General features: G+C 40.5%; 2 protein-coding genes across 3 annotated transcripts; one reads left to right on the top strand and one right to left on the bottom strand.

Annotated features, from left to right (window-relative positions):
* Nucleotides 1-7681: 7681 nt before the first annotated feature.
* rpa3 (replication protein A3) lies at nt 7682-10137 on the bottom strand. Its single transcript, XM_086136801.1, has 4 exons — nt 9863-10137; nt 9687-9761; nt 7956-8067; nt 7682-7874 (listed from the first exon to the last, which is right to left on the bottom strand). The coding sequence occupies exons 1-4, from the start codon at nt 9962-9964 to the stop codon at nt 7780-7782; spliced, it is 384 nt and encodes a 127-aa protein (XP_085992927.1). The 5' UTR covers nt 9965-10137; the 3' UTR covers nt 7682-7779.
* Nucleotides 10138-10728: 591 nt separating this feature from the next.
* Nucleotides 10729-18612, top strand: umad1 (UBAP1-MVB12-associated (UMA) domain containing 1). 2 transcript variants are annotated; one of them, XM_086137570.1, is made up of 4 exons: nt 10729-10758; nt 11109-11197; nt 14149-14234; nt 17283-18612. In XM_086137570.1, exons 2-4 carry the CDS (start codon nt 11116-11118, stop codon nt 17556-17558), a joined length of 444 nt encoding a protein of 147 aa, XP_085993696.1. In that variant the 5' UTR covers nt 10729-10758; nt 11109-11115; the 3' UTR covers nt 17559-18612. The 2 variants fall into 2 exon arrangements, with proteins under 2 accessions (XP_085993696.1, XP_085993695.1); XM_086137569.1 differs by having other exon boundaries at nt 10755-10856.
* The last annotated feature ends 835 nt before the right edge of the window (nt 18613-19447 follow it).

The following is a 19447-nucleotide window of genomic DNA, read 5'->3' as shown; positions in this document are numbered from 1 at the left end:
TGCCCACTAGTTCACTAGTAAGATCATTTTGACGCTTACTAGTGAATATGTAAGCCACAAAACGCCCACTAGTTCACTAGTAAGATCATTTTGATGCTTACTAGTTGACATGTATGCCCCAAAACGCCCACTAGTTCACTAGTAAGATCATTTTGAGGCTTACTAGTTGACATGTAAGCCACAAAACGCCCACTAGTTCACTAGTAAGATCATTTTGACGCTTACTAGTGAACATGTAAGGCCATAAATGTGCCCACTAGTTCACTAGTAAGATCATTTTGACGCTTACTAGTGAACATGTAAGCCACAAAATTGGGCCTGTGTGGGTTTTCTCCGGGTCCTCCGGTTTCCTCCCACGTTCCAAAAACATGCGTGGCAGGCTGATTGAACTCTCTGAAATTGTTCCTAGGTGTGATTGTGAGTGTGGATGGTTGATTGTCTCTGTGTGCCCTGCGATTGGCTGGCAACCGGTTCAGGGTGTCCCCCGCCTACTGCCCGAAGACAGCTGGGATAGGCTCCAGCACCCCACGCGACCCTAGTGAGGATCAAGCGGTTCGGAAAATGGATGGATGGATGGATGGATGGATGGATGGATATATATATATATATATATATATATATATATATATATAGGGTGTTCATAAAGTCTCTTTACCAATTCAAAAATGTATTAAAAATGCAATTGATTACATATTTTATTCAGATTTGTTCTATTGTAACATATATATATATATATATATATACACCGTATAGTATATACAGTATATATATATATAAAGTATATATATATAGAGAGAGAGAGAGAGAGAGAGAGACAGATGAATCAAAATTATGAATTGTATTTATAAAATCACTACTGTACTTTCTTCTTAAGGTATTACGAGCCGGGCGCGTAAGGGTTAAAGCTTTTAGACTGAATATTCATTCTTTGAATATTGACCAATTAAAATTCTTGTCCCGCCTGCTTCATTTGCATGCAGCCCACTTGTGAACATGTCGGTGTTCAAGTCGCAACTGAGACATGAATGATCGCATGTTACAGTTGACATGCTCACTTGTAAGGGCCAAATGTCCACTGGGTACACTAGTTAAGGTGTTCTGGCCTTAGCAGTGAACTTGTCAGTTTAAAAATTGATCACTAGCTCACTAGTCAGGCATATTATGTCAACTAGTTACACTAGTTGGATCTTCCAAACCTTACTAGCTGACTAGTGAGGTTCAAAATGTTCACTAGTTAACTTGTAAATGCAACAATTCCCACTAGTTGCACTAGTTGGTCTCATTTCAAACTCACTTGTGAACTAGTGAGACACATGTTTTCTTTCTAGTAAACTAGTTGAGTCCAGAGTGAGCCACTAGTTCACGAGAGACTCTCGTGTTTATTCAACTAGTTAACTAGTGGGAGGCATTTTGTCTCACTAGTCAGACCAAGAAATGAACTTGTGCAAGGTTTGACTGAACATGTTTGACATTTTTCCTACATGTTGGGCTTTTCTTTTCACTTGTTGGTGTTAATCAGCACTTGTGAGCGACTGTGCACGAGTGCAACAAATATCTAACATGTAGGGATTTTTGTTGCACTAGCTCATGTTTTTGGCATACTAGCTGGCATGTACATCGTACTAGCTAAATAAAATTGCTTACTAGTTGACATGTGTGCACAACTAGTGAACTTGTAAAGTTTTGTAACTGCCAAACATGTAAACTAGCCAAATGTGATTATTTCACTAGTAAACTAGATGTGTGCACATGTCACCTATTGCCCAGTTTTGTCAAACATGTTCAGTCAAAGTCTATACATGTTCAGCATTGAGCCTGACAAGTGAGACAAAATATGTTCCACTAGTTAACTAGTGATATGAAAATCTGTGTCACTAGCTCACTAGTGTGTCACACTGAACCCCACTAGTTTACTAGTGAGGAAACATGTGTATCACTAGTTAACAAGTACAGTGAAAATGAGCCCAACTAGTGTAACTAGTGGATATCTCTACATTGACTTGTGAACATGTTCACATTTTGAAACCGTCTAGTTAACATGTAAGGTCAAATCGATTGCACCTAGTTTACTAGTTTGGATTTCTGGATTCACTCGTCGACATGTAACCAATAATGGGCATCCTCTAGTGAACTAGCTGCAAATCCTCAGGACAACTTGTAAACTAGTGTAAAACATGCAAATGATGTGGGTGTGATTATGACAAAATCTGAATCCTGATTGGTGTATTTTAACTGCAGATCCAATAGGAATCCTGCAGCCACATTTCTGCCCCACCTCCTCATTATATTTTGTGCAACTAGCTTACTAGTGAGCAGGTTGGCATCCACTAGTTCTACTAGTGAACATTTTAGACCTCACTAGTTGAACTAGTGCGACATTAAATTTCACACTAGTGCAACTAGTAAATATTTGGGGCATCACCAGTGAACAAGTAACATTTTTGACACTCACTAGTTAGATATCAAGGCGTCAAGGGGCTTTAACTAGTAAACTAGCTACTGTTTTATCCGCCACTAGTAAACTAGTGAGTATTTCAGCTCGCACTTGTTTACTCGCGCAGGAAATCACGGGTCACAAATTCACATGTTAGAATAATCCATGATTGACATGACACAAGTTGACATGTTGCTGAAAATGAATGACTAGTTGGAGTTTGTATGCAACTAGTTCGACATTCGGTGTCACTAGTGCGGCCGAGTGTCGAACTAGTGCTGAAAGAGATCGAACTAGTGTAACACACTTATGTTTGATATCAGGGATTTGGAATAAATGCTCAAATGGCTTGCCATATTCATGCGTCACAAATTCGCTTGTCCCTTCCAGTCTAAACACAAGGCAAGCTGTTGCTGCTCTCTAGCGGTATGGAAGGGTACTACACCATTACTTTCTGGGGGATTAGACCGCACAGGCATACGAATTGGATATTTTCCCGCCGCACAGCTGTCTCGCGGTACACTGGCACAGGGTTTGAAAAACACTGTTCTAGTCTAATGGGAAAGAGACAAAAATATAGTTGATTCAAGAAAAACTGGGCAAAAATCTACGGACAGTTTAGTTCATGGGCAGAAACAAGACGAAAATTAATTTGACAATTCAAAATAACTTTAACTTAACTTCATGCATGAACTATCTCTATAAATATGGAAATGTTCAATATGATTAACTGACAAAAAATGTGAAAGGTAAAATGATTGTCCTGACGAAAACGAGACGAGAATGTTGCGTTTTTGCTGACTAAAAGTAGATGAATAAAATTGTTTTGTTGGATAAAAATAAAGACGAAAATGCTCGACTCACAGTCAACTAAAACTTGACGAAATAAAACGGAATGAGGCTGACTAAATATGATTTAAAAATATAAGCGTGATTGAAATTGGGCTAAAAACTGACACCGAATGGCCGATTAAAATTAACACTACTTCCAACATATTTCATGTATTTACAAATGCACAGAAATTACGCTTCGGAGGGCCTGTGAAGCTAACCAACTGACATGAAAAACACAGTAACACAGCTCGTGTTTGTTTTAATAATGACACAAGTGATGATGGCGTTTGAATGATGCTTTAGTTACTAAATGAATGGCATTCATGCTACTAAAGTTTAGTAGCATGAATGGCAACTGGCAATAATAGTGGCAAGCCGCACCTTGCCTCTTGGGTTATACCATTTTAACTAGACGGGCGGGGGTAGTCTCCAAACAGCTCGCGTTGGCCCGCAATCCGCCGCATTCGTTCGTTATTTAATAATTAAACGTTTTTCTTGAGAGAAAATGGTTTCTGGCTAGAGTGAACCAGCCTAGTTTAGCAACAACACGGTCTTATGTTTAGTTCATTCGTCTGCTCATTTCAATTCGCTAGGTAAACGACAATTCTTATTTTTTAAACCACATGAACAATACAATACGACAAGGCCGTAACCGCCTGAGCTCAGGCCATGTGCGCAAGGTTGCTAAATTGTATGGTTTCTCTTTTTAGTTCGCCATCTTTTGTTCGTGTAGAAAAACATTTTTGATGAAAAAAAAATCCATCGCTATTTTCATGAATAAAATCCACACGGTCAAGACCATTAGGTTTTATTCGCCTTCCTAAAGCAACTTGAAATTAAAATCGATTTACGGCCCATCGCTAACGGCCACCGAGCCTGCCGCGGGAAACTTCGGAAAGAATACACGGACTGAGAAGGACCGTGTGTACTGACCCGGTTAATGACAAGTCCGGAACCGGTCGAGAACCGGAGACGACAAACTGGACGCTCGCATTCGCAGGTGCCCGCCAAACGATCAAGAAAATCTTTGACTTACCTGAGCATTCTGGTATCGCTCTAAGCACTCTTGGTGGTGCTGCCGGTAAAGGGCCAGTCTTTGTCTGAATCTATCCATCTCAAAAAGCCAACTGGTGTGGGACGTCCGCTTGCAGAAGTGTTAAGTACAATGCGCCCGCCAAAATTTGTCATATGAACACTTGACCGCTCCTGCGGCTATGATTTCAATAATTGTTTACCTAATTGATGGGGGGGGGGGGGGGGGTTAACACCTGTGGAGTGAAAACTCAATGTAAAACATCATTAACCCTTTCATGGTCTTCTCACTTCAACGTTTCATGTAAAACATTATCGGAAATTCACACAAATTCTAAAACTATATAAAGTACAAAAACTGTAACATTTCAAAACACTTTAGTTCTTAATTTATCTGTTAAAGAAATTAAAACATCCGCACTGTTTATGCAATTTTCTGCTTCAGTTATTACAGTTTGGTGTATTGTCAAAGCTGTTCCATATTTATGCTTGTCCATTTTTCCTACTTCCAAGACTACAACTTCGCTTCAAGAAGTTTACTGGCTCCCTTCCACATGCACCATTTAACATTGCTGCCATTGAAACGAATATCCGCTTAAACTGTCAGAGGGGCTAACATGGTGGTTTATCAATGTAGTACCGTATTGGCCCGAATATAAGACGGTGTTTTTTGCATTGAAATAAGACTGAAAAAGTGGGGGTCATCTTATATTCGGGGTCTAGACATTATACCCATTCACGACGCTAGATGGCACCAGATATCTTTAGAGCGAATGCTGAATTTGACTCCCAGGCCAAAGCGAACACCTGTCACGAAGAATAAAAATTAAAATAGTGGGAGCACGAAGAAGAACAATAAAAAACAGTGGTAAGAAAGAAAAGAGAAGAAAATAATAGAAGAGACAACAGAAAATGGAGAAACATAGCGACAATCTGGAGAAAAGTGGGTCAAAGATTGGCCAGGTTAACCGGCAGCTGAGGAGAAGTTATGATGTAATTTACATTTCAAAAACCAGAAGCCATTCATTTACGAATGTGATTGCACTTTAGATTTGAATGAGGCAAAATAACATGCTTTTTCTCTCATATTTGGTGGTTCGACATGCAGAGCGCTCGTATGAATCCGTGCAGCTGGTCATTTCGGCCGGGTCACGGTTACCCCTCTCAACCCCCCCCCCCCTTCCCATTCATCCCCCCCTTATTACATGTTATGTCTTGTGACCTGTTGTAACTGTCATATGCTTATTTCTGTGCTAGGGTCTTTTTTTTATCCTGGACTTAAATTATCCTCGGAAGAGGATAGTTCGAGCGTGGTTTTTTTTTCCCTCTCCCTACCCAGCGTTTTTTCCTTTCTGAATTCTGATTGTAATTTCCCCATTGCGGGACAAATAAAGGATATCTTATCTTATATTTTTATAATCATTTGTTTCAGATGTAATTATTTTCTGTATAAAAATTAATTTGGTGTTCAAAAAGTCTTTTTTCAAACTTGAGTCATGAAAAAGAGGGGGTCGTCTTATAATCAGGGCCGTCTTATATTCGGGCCAATACGGTAATATAATCATACTGAAACAACAACCTATATTTCCAAACCGCCTTTCCAAAAATATGAGAAATGTTTCTTCATTTAATACAGGGGTCCCACACTCGCGGGCCACAAGACACTAATTTGAGGCCCCTCACCTCGATTTGAAAGTTTAATGTTAGTGCAGCCGGTGCGAGTTTGACATGGATGCTGTATGTATTAGCACTATTTCTGTGCTAAATAGTTAGGTCTGTCTCATTCGAAGGCTGGCAGCTTTGGAGCACCTGAACTATAACGGCAATGTGACCATGCCCACGGTGCCCAGCGCCAGCTTGAATCCACGTGTAAACCACGGATGCAAACAACCTGCCGCTGCTGCCCTTGTTAGTGCTGCTGAGTACAGTACACATTTAAACAGATAGACATGACACCGGTGTAGCTGTCACCAGAGCCAAGTGCTCCGAGGCACCCGACCTAATGTTACACTTGAGTGCTAAGGCGCTAACCCGGAGCTAGCACTATTACATACACACAAGCAAAATTTTACGTGTATGTGTCTGTGTTAGCCTTAGCTCCGTGCTAGCCAGTAACCAAACTTTTCAAACTTTATGACATTTTCTCATGAATTTAATTGAATATTAAACAGCCACCACAAACTATTTGTGTTTCCATGGTTTCCAACCTTGAACCAATCACTAACTGTGCCGTCCTCGACATCATATGCAGGAGCAGGACCCTGAGCCGATCTGGTACAAGCGGAAATAATGTTCTTTGTACTTCAGCTAAACTTCAAAACTGTACTGTAATTTATTGTCAAATGTACTGTATGTATAACATACAGTACATTTGACAATAAATTTTATCCAATCCAATCCGATATGACACAGCCCAAACATGTCTTTCTCAAAGCCTGCAGTGAAGAGAAAGGTCGGTGATGAGCACAGACAATTTCAGGAAAAGTAGGAAATTCAAGATTTCTTTGTGGAGCACAAGGGGCACCCTGACGACACTTAGTTATTTGCCCAGAGAAAGTTGCGGTGCATAAGAATTACCATTTGAAACGTCATGACACAACTAGACATGCAAAATACCAGGGAGATGAGAGAGCCAATCGAGTTGCCAGTCTTAAAACATGGCTACTGAAGCAACCAAACTTTTTTTAAAGAAAGTAACCAAAGACAATAACGCAGCAGTCAAAGCTAGCTATGCGGTTAGCAGTGGCGGATGCTGGTCTGTCAAAGAGGGGAAGCTCAATTTTGGCCGACATCATAAAATGTGTCCGTGTATTTATATGTGAATTCTACTCTCCGTTCCTTTTCAAGAAAATGATCTGTGACCCTGTCATACCAACAAGGTGTCTTTTCCAGGGACTTAATTAGTGTCCTACAACTACAGGAACTACAATAAAACACCAGAAATAAAAGATTAATTTGTCGCTAGTTGTTTACAACAAAGAGTGTCGCTAAAATGATTAGGAGAAGTCTCCAGCTCAACTCAGAACAGAATGCAAATTGAAAAATTGCTCACATGGATGCCTACACTAAAAGGTCGGTGATTAGCTCATTTCGATGTCAATCAAACTGGCACACAGGCTCAGACAGATCATCCAATCTGATGCAGAAAAGCCTGGCGTCCGGTACCCTCCCACTGCCATCCAGTCCCAGAGACACCGAGCGTCCGTGGGTGAAAACGCTCATGAAAGCAAAACAACGAACTCAAACGCGTGTTCATTCAACGTTGTCAACTAATATTCGGATGAATTTTAGGCAATTTTTCCTCAATTCTCCGGAGAAATTTATTAAAATTTGAAAATCCGGAGGACTTTCATCTCTGTATAATTCATGATTTTTTTGTGGTCACTTTCATATCAGATGGTTTATTGTGAAATATTTTCATTGATTCATATAATTCATGATGATTTTTTTTTGGTCACTTTCAGAACAAAACATTTGCTTTAAAATAAATCTGATTCAGCTGCAGCCACGTCAAAAGGATAGTGCTCGGGGAAGTCATGGATGATCTTTACAGCTTCATTGTAGAGTTCCAGGTCTGTGGGGAACATGTGCAGAATATCATTACAAATACGCTCAAATCAAAGCTCATCTGACATGTTCGTACATAATAACCTACTAAAGTTAATGCCCTTCTCTTCTGGGAGCCATTGGAATGTGGCGGCCATGATAGCTCCTTTGTTCGACACCATTCCAATGACTTCTACAATTCCAGAAAGCTCCTCTGCAAGCTGAAAGATGAAGGTGAAAAAAAAACGTGTTCAATGGAAGGTCAATGGTAACATACAAATTATGTACGAGAAACAAACAAAACACTTTTAACAACTTATGAACACAAATGTAAACCCTTTCAGGGACAGTGGTTACGACAGTGGACAGCTTATCATGTTATCAGTTTACAGGGTGCATGAAGGGGTTTAAATAGGTAGCAATTTGGAGCCAAAGTACATGTTTAATGTGATAATAATCTAGTTAAATTCGAAAAAAAGAATTTATTCTCGCAGAGTCCTTTGTGTGTTCATCCACACATGCACTCATCTGCTTGGCACTAAACTTAAAGCCTGGGCAATGATGGCCATGTTAGGGGCAATGCGACTTCTGTCATATTACAAATTAAGCTATTATACACATTCAGTGTTCCAAAATAACACTGATGCCTGTTAAAGGGGAATTAAAGTCCAAGATTTTCCTCAAAATGATACGTTGCCTCACTAGTTTTAACATGGTAGTCTGATGAATATTGTTTGTGGAATAGGAATTAAGCAGCATCAAATCCACTTTTTTTTGTTTTTTAATCCATCTCAGAGGCCGTTCATTTTGCCACTTGCTGTCGACTGAAAATGACATCATAGTTAGTCAGGGCTAAGGTAATGACCATTCATGGCTCGCCTTGCCAACGTCACATGTCCAAAGTCGGAAAATGGTCGTCAACATCCCCCGAGACGGCTGAACACAGCTGGATTTTTCTGCTTAATACCTATTCCACAAACACGAAATAAATCCCAGCTGTCTTCGGGCAGTCGGCGGGGACACCCTGAACCGGGTGCCAGCCAGTCGCAGGGCACACAGAGACGAACAACCATCCGCACTCACACTCACAACTAGGGACAATTCAGTGTGTTCAATCAGCCTGCCGTGCATATTTTTGGAATGTGGGAGGGGTACGCAGACAAAATCCACGCAGACATGGGGAGAAGAAGCAAACGCCACACAGGAAGGCTGGAGCCGGAATAGAACCCACAACCTCTGCACTGTGAGGTCGATGCGCTAACCAAATCGACCACCAGGCCGCCCTTGCGGATAAAATTTGCCTCCAAATATGAATTACTGGCTTCCTTGGCTGTTAATAATTGGTATCTGTATCAGCCCTGAAGGCAAACATATAGGTCGATCTCAAATTAAATGTTGATAAATGTTCACACATCTTTTACACACACACACAGTACAAACACTAATGTTCGCTATAGCTAACTGTTCTTAACAGTCTGTATGTTGGGACTAAGTTTATACTCCTGGCAGGCAGACTTGACAGGAATATAAGGCTCCCATCAAATGCCATGAATGAGGGGCATTTTTGCAGAACGTCGAAAACATGGTTTTTGATGAAAACCTGTAATATTAAAATATTGTTTTTAAGAACAAAGGAAATTACTTCTTCGGGTCGTTTATAACCCGCTTGGCATCGGAGGCTTAATTAATACTTGTCGCACGAAAAACGTCAATCACAGGGATTTTTTTAAACGATCTTCTGGTTTCACGTAAATCAATTCATTTTTGACATTTACACACACGTAAAATGATGATGATGTGCTGCAATTTGGACATTGGATGAGAACAAAAATATACTCACAGGGTAATTTAATTCAACGTGAACACATTGTCCCTCTCCATCAGTGATCGTGAAAGATTTTCCAGTTGGGTGTACCTAAACACAACAAACGAATAACAATACAGCACGTTAACCTTAAGGTCAATAATATCGCGTATGGGATGTTGTGAATCACGATAGTTAGGCACGACAGTTACCTTCTCAACACGCCCGACGAAACAGACGGGTTTGCTTATATATCGTGACAGCATCGATGAATTAATTCGAGGTCTTGGAAGATCTTGGATATCAGACATCATAACTGATATATGTAATGGCGTTGACTGACACCCACCAAACTAACTTTTGTGGCGCGAGAATATTATTAACTTACTTTTATTTTAGAACGTACGCCACGCGGGTGGATAGCTTCAATCTTACCAAAGAATCAGACAGTCTTGCTTTGGCGGCAAGCATTGAAATATAGAAGGAAACATACCCAAGGTTCCTGTACGACACATCCGATGTCCGTTTAATTCCGGAAGTTTACTTTAAGAAACGTTATTATTTTTGCACAATTCTATATTAATTGATCCAAATTTATGCATGAGAAACCAACTCCTGTTATTTAAAAAAAAAATCGACATTGTCTGTACGAAACAAAAGGCAACGAAAACATAATTTACAAACTTGAAAATTGAGTTTGTTTGCACTACCTCTTCTTTTGTGTTTCATCCTTATTTTATTTTATTTTTATACCTGTTGTAATCTCCCTGGTGTGTTTTGGGAATTTGTATACCATTCCTATATTTGACTTTTTCTTTGTTCTATTATTTTTGTTTAAATAAAGTTGATTGAAAAAATAACAGTTTTACTGAATACATTAAAATTAAATTCGAGGATAGAACTTAAAAACATATTTTAAATGGCACCCCAACGCCTTGACATTGACGTTTATTTGGTTTGAAGAGAAGACCTCACGTTTGTTGTTGTGATTGTGGCCATTGTGTATTATTCGCTGTTAAAAAATAAAACTAAACGCAATCAGCGGAACCTCTGAGAGTAAATATAGTTTCTACACGGACACGGATAACAAAGAGGTCACAACAACACGGTAATTCTGGACAAATTAAATGTGACGCGATATTTACATGTATTTCATCTTTTATACCTTTGTTTCCAAAGAACGGCCGAGCTTGTCGTATGCCGTCAGTACGTATTTAAACACACAATTACAACATTTTTATGACTTGATTTCTCGACTTCACAACAAAGCAAGTACGACGATGCTCGAGTACTTCGACGTTACATGACGCAGCTTTTCTTTACAATGCTGTATGTTTTAAGTAATACAAAACATATAGACGTTTAAAATAGTTTCATATACACATCTTTGATGTTAGTGAATATGCCATTTGACACATTGAACACTTATGTTATTAACTAGAACTTTTATGCACACAGCGCAACTATGTTGTCTTTCCTGGGTTTCCGAAAAGATTCAAAGAAGTCGACGTCAGAGAGGGACCCTGACGGAGGCTTTGTGATCATCGGTGAGAACCAGTATCATTGTTGCCTTGAAACTTGGGTTTCTAATTAAAAGTTGGGGGTCATATCTCAGCCGCACATTTTCTGTGGCCCTCTGGAACGAATGTGTCTCCATTATATTTATTGCTAAATAGACTGATTTTCATGTTAGAGTTTGCCTTTAACTATTTATTTTTAATTAGCATTTTTTTCACCAAATCTTTTGTTAACAAAAATAGAAAAATGTTGCTTGCCTCTGTTCTTCATGAGCTCTGATTTGAAGTTCAATTTGTTGATAAAATGCGTATAATAATGAGCTGCCATGCATATAGTCCATAGATCGTATGCCATTAAAAAGAACACATAAAATGTATGTCATAAGAATCGCAAGAGTGCGTTCTTTCCATACACAATAAATACATCGAGCTTACTAAAAGTCAAAGGTATGATAACTAAGGGGTTTTCATTTCCAGTATTTCAGAATTTGAAAAGCAATATCCTAGTGAGGATTAAGCGGTTCGGAAAATAGATGGATGGATGGATTTTAGAAAAAAAATTACATTAAAAAAGTTCTCTTGTATTTTAAATCATCATAACGCCATACGTTTTTTTTGTCATGTTTAACATGAAACATGCATAATTTTAAATCCTTATGAATAACTTTATTTTCTTTGAAGAACATTTTTGCCTTTCAATGATGTAATTTGAAAAGAAATGTAATTAATTTTAATATTGAAATCAATTTTTTTGCCGGGCATATCCCAGTGACCTCTGACAATGTTTTAGTTGAACAACCAAAATATGACAATATAATTGATAGGGAAGTTGTAAGGGTGCAGCTATTGAATACTTTAGTGTTTGAGTAGCCTACTGAAAATGTTATCAAACAACTAAATATTTGGATAAAATATATTTTTACTTAAGGGAGCGGGAGATCGACAGGCGGATCGGTGCAGCGTCTGCTGTGATGCGGACGTTGTATCGGTCTGTCGTGGTGAAGAAGGAGCTGAGCCAAAGGGCGAAGTTCTCAATTTACCGGTCGATCTACGTTCCAACCCTCATCTATGGTCACGAGCTATGGGTCGTGACCGAAGGAACGAGATCCCGGATACAAGCGGCCGAAATGAGTTTTCTCCGCAGGGTGTCCGGGCTGTCCCTTAGAGATAAGGTGAGAAGCTCGGTCATCCGGGAGGGGCTCAGAGTCGAGCCGCTTCTCCTCCACATCGAGAGGAGCCAGATGAGGTGGCTTGGGCATCTGATTCGGATGCCTCCTGAGCGCCTCCCTGGTGAGGTGTTCCGGGCATGTCCCACCGGGAGGAGACCCAGAGGAAGACCCAGGACACGCTGGAGAGACTATGTCACCCAGCTGGCCTGGGAACGTCTCGGGATCCCCCGGGGAGAGCTGGAAGAAGTAGCTAGGGAGAGGGAAGTCTGGGCTTCCCTGCTAAAGCTGTTGCCCCCGCGACCCGGCCCCGGATAAGCGGTAGATGATGGATGGATGGATGGATATTTTTACTTGATTAAGGAGCATTTATAAGTATAAAAGAGAAAATAAAGCATTTTATAGATTGGTTACCTTCTTTAAAAAAATAATGATAAAATCTACAGTTCCAATTTCTTACATTCACATTTATCTCAACAACATAAGGCATTCATTTGAAAGAGAAAAAAAGCATTAACTGACTTTATGCAACATGACTTAAGTAGCGAGCATTTTGGCAAGTGACATACTGAATTACAATAGCAGAGGTATTTTTTGTAGGCTACTACTACTAGTTTTGGCATCTTCAAATTAAAATGAAGACACTCTTTTTTTTTTCGTCGGACATGACGGTTGCTATGTCATATTACCAGACATGGTGTCATAAAATCATCCTGTGTCTTCTTGGACCAGGAGAGAGGCCACAGTAAAAGAATCAGACTGGCCAGACCCCGCCCGTCATCGCGTGCCACCGCCAGAAGCATGGCTCGGCCGTACAATTCGTCTTGGAGGCAGGACAAAAAGAAATAAGGAAACAATTTGCGGGCATGCACAAGTGTGAATCTGCGCCGGAGCTCTTGGTTGCACCCAGGAACAACGAGCACATGCGGCACGCTCCTGACGAATGCCGATGCTGGGAGTCGGCATCTGTTATTTTGAGCAATAAAGGGAGCTTGAGCTCGCTAGTCAGGGAATGACAGCAATTTTGCTCATCACACTATAAGTCAATCTAGTAACAAATTGTGGTGCCATGTAGGATATGCAACATTATGTGTAGATGGGATCTGACACACCAGACTTCTGTGTCATGGGTGTGAGGTCTCCGAGAGGTCAGATCGGCACAGGGCTAATGTTATGTTAGTAATGTACATTGACGTTGATGTCACTGATTTTCAAAACATTAATTTTTACCATGTTTTGTGTCCAACGCGGCTTTACACCGGCCGTCTTCGGCGGAGAGCAAGGTCCGTGCTACACTAATGGCAGGCCACATTTCCGCCATCTTCCCGCGGTATCAACAATATAACTTCATTTCCGCCTCCGACTTCCTAAGCATGTGTGACCTTAGCACACAGGTGTCAAACTTAAGGCCCGGGGCTACATCTGGCCCGCCATGTCCTTTTACGTGGCCTGCTAAAGCAAATCCTGTGTCAACTTCCATGATCCTTGATAAAAATCTGTACCAAAATGTTGTGTGTAATAAATAATCTTCAAAATTCTGTCTATCTATCTATCTATCTAGCTAGCTATAAGCTAGTGAGCTAGCCACATATATTTTTGGTATAGGCAGTTTCACATATTTGTGGATTAATAAAAAAAAGAAGGAATTTTATGGTTTTCTGTTCTCCCCCCCCCCCCCCCCCCAATTATCCATGGAAAATGTATATGGAATTGTTGCATTTATTGAAGAATTTTGGGGAGGTTGAATTTGAACGCATTTCAGTGGAAACCTTGGCTTCGTTTTAATATCGAAAGAAATAACTTGTTTCTTTGCAGGAGAATCAGTTGAAGAGCAGAGGCGGAAGATGCAGTCGATGAACATTGCACAACCTTCAACAAATGTTATTGTCTTGCCTTCTAAGGTGAGCTTTTTCCATTTTTAACCTTAAGCCATACCAAAAAGTTCTGTGTAATGAGATTGCACGCTGGTCATCAACATGAGAAATAGTGTGACGCTTTGGATGTACGGTAATCATGGAAGTACAGCACAATCTGTACTGCTGCGATGATGAACTGGCTGAAGGCAGTATTGACAACACTTAAAGGGAAAGTCAAGTCTGAAATATTCTTTCTGATTATCTGTACAATGTGCCCTCAGTCGTCTAAACACAATCTTCTGATTATTGTTTTTGTGCAATATGAATGAAAGGATCTGGGGAATGACGCAAACATTGGCACTTACAGTATTTTACAATTCTGTCTTGAGAATTCATGTCAGCTGTAAAAGTACCCCTGCAACTTCATTTGAAGAGCGACTTTCTAACTTTATGGAGCTTTTTTTTTCTCGGTTAATCCCAGGGAACTGAAGCAAGGGTTTTAATAATTTATGCATTTTTTTCAGTTTTTCTTAAATTCACATTGTATATAGCAACAAACAGTATTTTCTTGTGTGTAGGCGAAGCTTAATTGATCAAAAACAAAGTTCTGCTCTCATGTAATTTTCAGAAAATTTATCATACAAACATCAATAGTCAAAACTCAGGACTCTATTGTGACAACTAACAAAACATTACCGATAAATCATAAACATGTCAATCTATGAATATACTTTTAACATTAGGCTGCTGTACTCAGCTGCAAGAGCCTTCTTTGAGAGTCTCTCATTACTTCATGCAAAGATCCTGGCGTAAAACACGCACTGGTATCAATGTTCTCAGTAGAAGAAAAAAAAGTTGTCATTAACAGTGGCTACGTAAGATTGCTGCCCCATGGCTTCAGCTGCAAGTGGCCTACTGATAGTCCATTTGTCCATGCCTGGCTAACCTACACCGTGACGCAAGTTAATTCGTTTCCAGTTCCCAGTTAATATCAATTAAATAACGAAGCGCTATCCCTTATTGTGCGTGTGTCGACTATCTGGAAGCTAAGCTTTACAAATTGGGGTTTGGGTCCCTGTCAGGGGATTCATTGGATTGGATTTTTTGGATTTGGATTGGATACAACTTTATTGTCAAATGGGCTGTATGTGTAACAAACAGCATACATTCATAAAATATCAAGCTCCATCCATCCATCCATCCATTTTCTGATCCGCTTTATCCTCACAAGGGTCGCGGGGGGGGGGGGGGGGGGTGCTGGAGCCTATCCCAGCTGTCTTCGGGCAGTAGGCAGGGGACACCCTCAACTGGTCGCCAGCCAATCGCAGGGCACACATAGACGAGCAGCCATCCACGCTCACACTCACACTTAGGGACAATTTAGAGGCTTCCATGAACCTGCCATGCATGTTCTTGGAATGTGGGAGGAAACTGGAGTACCCGGAGAAAACCCACGCAGGAGAACATGCAAACTCCACGCAGGAAGACCGGAATCGAACCCTGCACCTCTGCACCATGAGGCCGATGCGCTAACCAGTTGACCACCGGGCCGCTATGTACATTAACACACAACGAAAACCACACAACATCACAGTCAAACTCAAGACCCTGGGGCCAAATCTGGCCCGTCACATCATTTTATGTTGCCTGCAAAAGTGTCCAAATGTCCACTTCCATGATCCTTGCTAAAATGTCTACCAACAATTTAAATTGTCAAAAAGAATAAGAATAAGAAAACCTTTATTTGCCTCACAATGGAGAAATTCCCAATTTACAGCAGCAAAGTTATGAAAGGAAGAAAGTAGAAGAACGAAAAGTATGGGAGCTGCTGTAAAGGCAGCCACTCTCGCGGCGCCATCTTGGAGTCATATATATGCATACCTGTCAACTTGTACGTTTACCCCGTATTTTATACATTTTTTTTTATCATTTCAAATCATGTACGGCGTATTACAACTTTTAAACGGGGGGAAAACCCCCCAAAAACAATTGTGAACCGGTCTCACAAAGACCATTTTGGCTCAAATCCAGATCGCCTCACCTGCTGGTAGCCAACAACAATGCCGTCGTCGATCGCTACTATTGTCACGGCAAAACAGCAAAAGTAATCCTCAATCGTATATATTTTTTTCATTGCTGCGTACGGTCGGATTGATAAAGCATGATGTGCGCATGCGCGGTAAACCGTTGTACGGGTTTTTGTTGCTTTGTAAGGGGAATCGTAATCATTTATAAGGGCAGCTATTAGCCGAGGTTAACAGGTATGCATATGTAATAAATAAGAGATATACTCTAAGCATTTTCTTGTTACCAAACCCCTCATGATAGTAACATAAACCAGTGTTTTTCAAACCCTGTGCCAATGTGCCGCGAGACATTGTCAGGTGTGCCGCGGTAAAACATCCAATTTGTATGCCTGTGAATCGCCCAGAAAGTAATCGTGTAGTACCCTCCCGTACCGCTAGGGAGCAGCAACAGCTAGCCAGTTGCCTTGTGTTTCGACCACTAGAGACAAGCGAATTTGTGCCGCATGAATGCAGGACGGCAGTGAAACAATAAATATCAAAGATTATAGAATACTTTTTTCTTTGTGTTCATTTGAGTCCAATTCAAGCTGTTGTAACGTCATTCTTAAATGTTAAAAACGGTTAAATTAACAATATAACACGTTAATTGTTAAAATGAGCGGGTTTTTTTTTTCACATTTTCAGCTAGTGGTGTGTCGCGAGATTTTTTTCAATGAAAGACGTGTGCCTTGGCTCAAAAACGTTTGAAAAACACTGACTTAAACAACAGTTGAATCAACAGATATTCTTGACTTCTTTGTATGCTTTAAGTCATAACGGCCATCCGAGTGAAACAATAACTAAAATGTGGCTTGTGCCAAAAATGAGTTTGACACCCCTGCACTAAATACACAAATGATGACTCAACATTTGGAAACCTTTTTTTTTTTCCTTTGATTCTCCCATCTGCATCACGCTTTGTGCATCGATGGCATTGCCGAATGTTCTGTATCTTCACAGCCATTATTACTTTGGTAGCAATCAATAGGATTTGACAAACACAAATTCTGTTTCTGCTTTTTGGCAGCCGCCATGCCCTGCTCCAGCTCGACCAGCGGAAACAATTACAAGCACAGCTCCGTCGCTCACGAACCTGGAAGACAGGTCCTCGGTCGTCGAGACGTCGTTACCGGCCCCCGATCTCCTTGGTGACATCCCCTTCGCTTTGGCACCTCATGTTCAGGCAATGCAAAGAGGGTTCTCTTACATTCCTGACATACTGCTGTCCAAGGACATGAACTCTAACCTAATGTATTTTCAATATGACTTCTCTCTCGAAAAATCGGTCCTCCGTAACTCGTAGTTTTTCCCCACCATGCCCAAGTGAAAATACGGTTTTTGTGTCTTTACTGCATTTGCGACTGTGTATCCCATTCAGGGTCATTAATGGGCTTGAGTTGATCTCATGATGATCAAGTAGCAGAGGGGTTTTCCAGCCCGCATAGATTGTTTGTTAATCAGACATAAAGACAATCCTACCAATTGAGGTAAATCAACATTTCAGATTAGTTGAATTTAACATTTGCAACATTTTTCATTCACCGAAATGGAAAGATTTGGTTACCATATAACATCCTATATGACATGAAACTGTCAAAACATTTTTTTCCCGAATTGACAATGTGATGCCATGCCACTTTACGTCATATACTGAATATGAAGACGTTGATGTTTTTGTTTTCGCTGTCGATAAGTAGAAACCAGACACGTAATCTGAGAAGTGGACGTTTTTTGGAATGACTTCAAACTTTTTTTTACTATACAGTGATCCCTCACTTATCGCGGTTAATGGGGACCAGAACCCCCGCGAAAGACGAACATCAGCGAAGTCGGGTTTGCCCCTCCCCCGCGCCCCTAGGAATTTTTGTGTATATTTAAAATATGTAAACAGTATTTACACTTTACATACTTGAGACAACAACTGTAGCCGTACATGTATTTACTTTAATCTTGAATGATGAAACCTTATACAGTAATTACACCAGGAACCAATCATGCGCCTTGAATGATTGCCCGCTGCATATACAGTACAGGCATGTACAAAACCTCCGAGTCATTCAGCCTTTTTTTTCTGAATACAGTACTTTGGAAAAATCCGCAATGCACTGAAACCGCGATAAGTGAACCACGAAGTAGCGAGGGATCACTGTACATAAATGAGTGACCCACACTACCCATTGCTGCCACGGTATTTTCATTCAGTCTTTTTTTTTCCTTTTGTTTTTAGGTAGTTTCTTTTCCAAAAGCATGTAGTAATTGCCAACAAATCTATTTGTACTGTAATTTTGATGTTGAAACAATGTCAACAATGTGCCTTACTGCTTTTCAGTCTACAATAAATAGATACTTAACTATAAGATTGTTGTTTGAAGGCCAACTCTTAACCATCAATTACTAACATCCCTGATATATTTTTATTTTCTACAGACGTTTTTCTTGTGTGAGTGGGCATTGTTACTTTTTTTTTTTTTTTTAATGACAGTACAGTCATACCTCGATTTTCGACCATAATCCGTTCCAGAAGGCTGTTTGAAAACCGATTTGTTCGAAAACTGAAACCACGCTCTTTAAAAAAAAAATCTGCTCACTTCCTCGTCTACCCGAGGAAGCGTCACTTCCTCGTGTAAGGAAGGCGAGAGGAGTACAAGCGACGCATTCAAGTGCGCTCGGTTTGGTCGAGAACCGATTTTCAGTCATAATCCGAGGCATAAAAATAAATAAAAAATCGAAATTTTTGGTCGAAAACCGATTTGGTCGACAACAGAGACGTTCGAAAACCGAGGTTTGACTGTATATAAAATAATTGTGATAGGTTACGACTGAAGTTTACCAAGGGTTAAAAGCACAACCAGGAAGTTGTTGACCCACTGTTGATTTAGAGTTACTTCTGTCGTTTGAAATGAGATTAGTCTGTACTTCCATCCATCCATCCATTTTCCAAACCGCTTAATCCTCACTAGGGCACTCACTAGGACTAGGACAATTTTTAGCGTGTTCAATCAGCCTGCCATGCATGTTTTTGGAACGTGGGAGGAAACCGGAGTACCCGGAGAAAACCCACGCAGGCCCGGGGAGAACATGCAAACTCCACACAGGGAGGCCGGAGCTGGAATTGAACCCGGTACCTCTGCACTGTGAAGTCGACGTGCTAACCACTGGACTACCGGGCCGCTAGTCTGTACTTTATACTCC

The sequence above is a fragment of the Hippocampus guttulatus genome, chromosome 18 (assembly GCF_054856545.1).
Source record: "Hippocampus guttulatus isolate MCC_2025c chromosome 18, RoL_Hgut_1.0, whole genome shotgun sequence".
Taxonomy (NCBI): domain Eukaryota; kingdom Metazoa; phylum Chordata; class Actinopteri; order Syngnathiformes; family Syngnathidae; genus Hippocampus; species Hippocampus guttulatus.
Note: the sequence above shows the minus strand (reverse complement) of the source record. Positions and strands in the feature narration are given on the sequence as shown.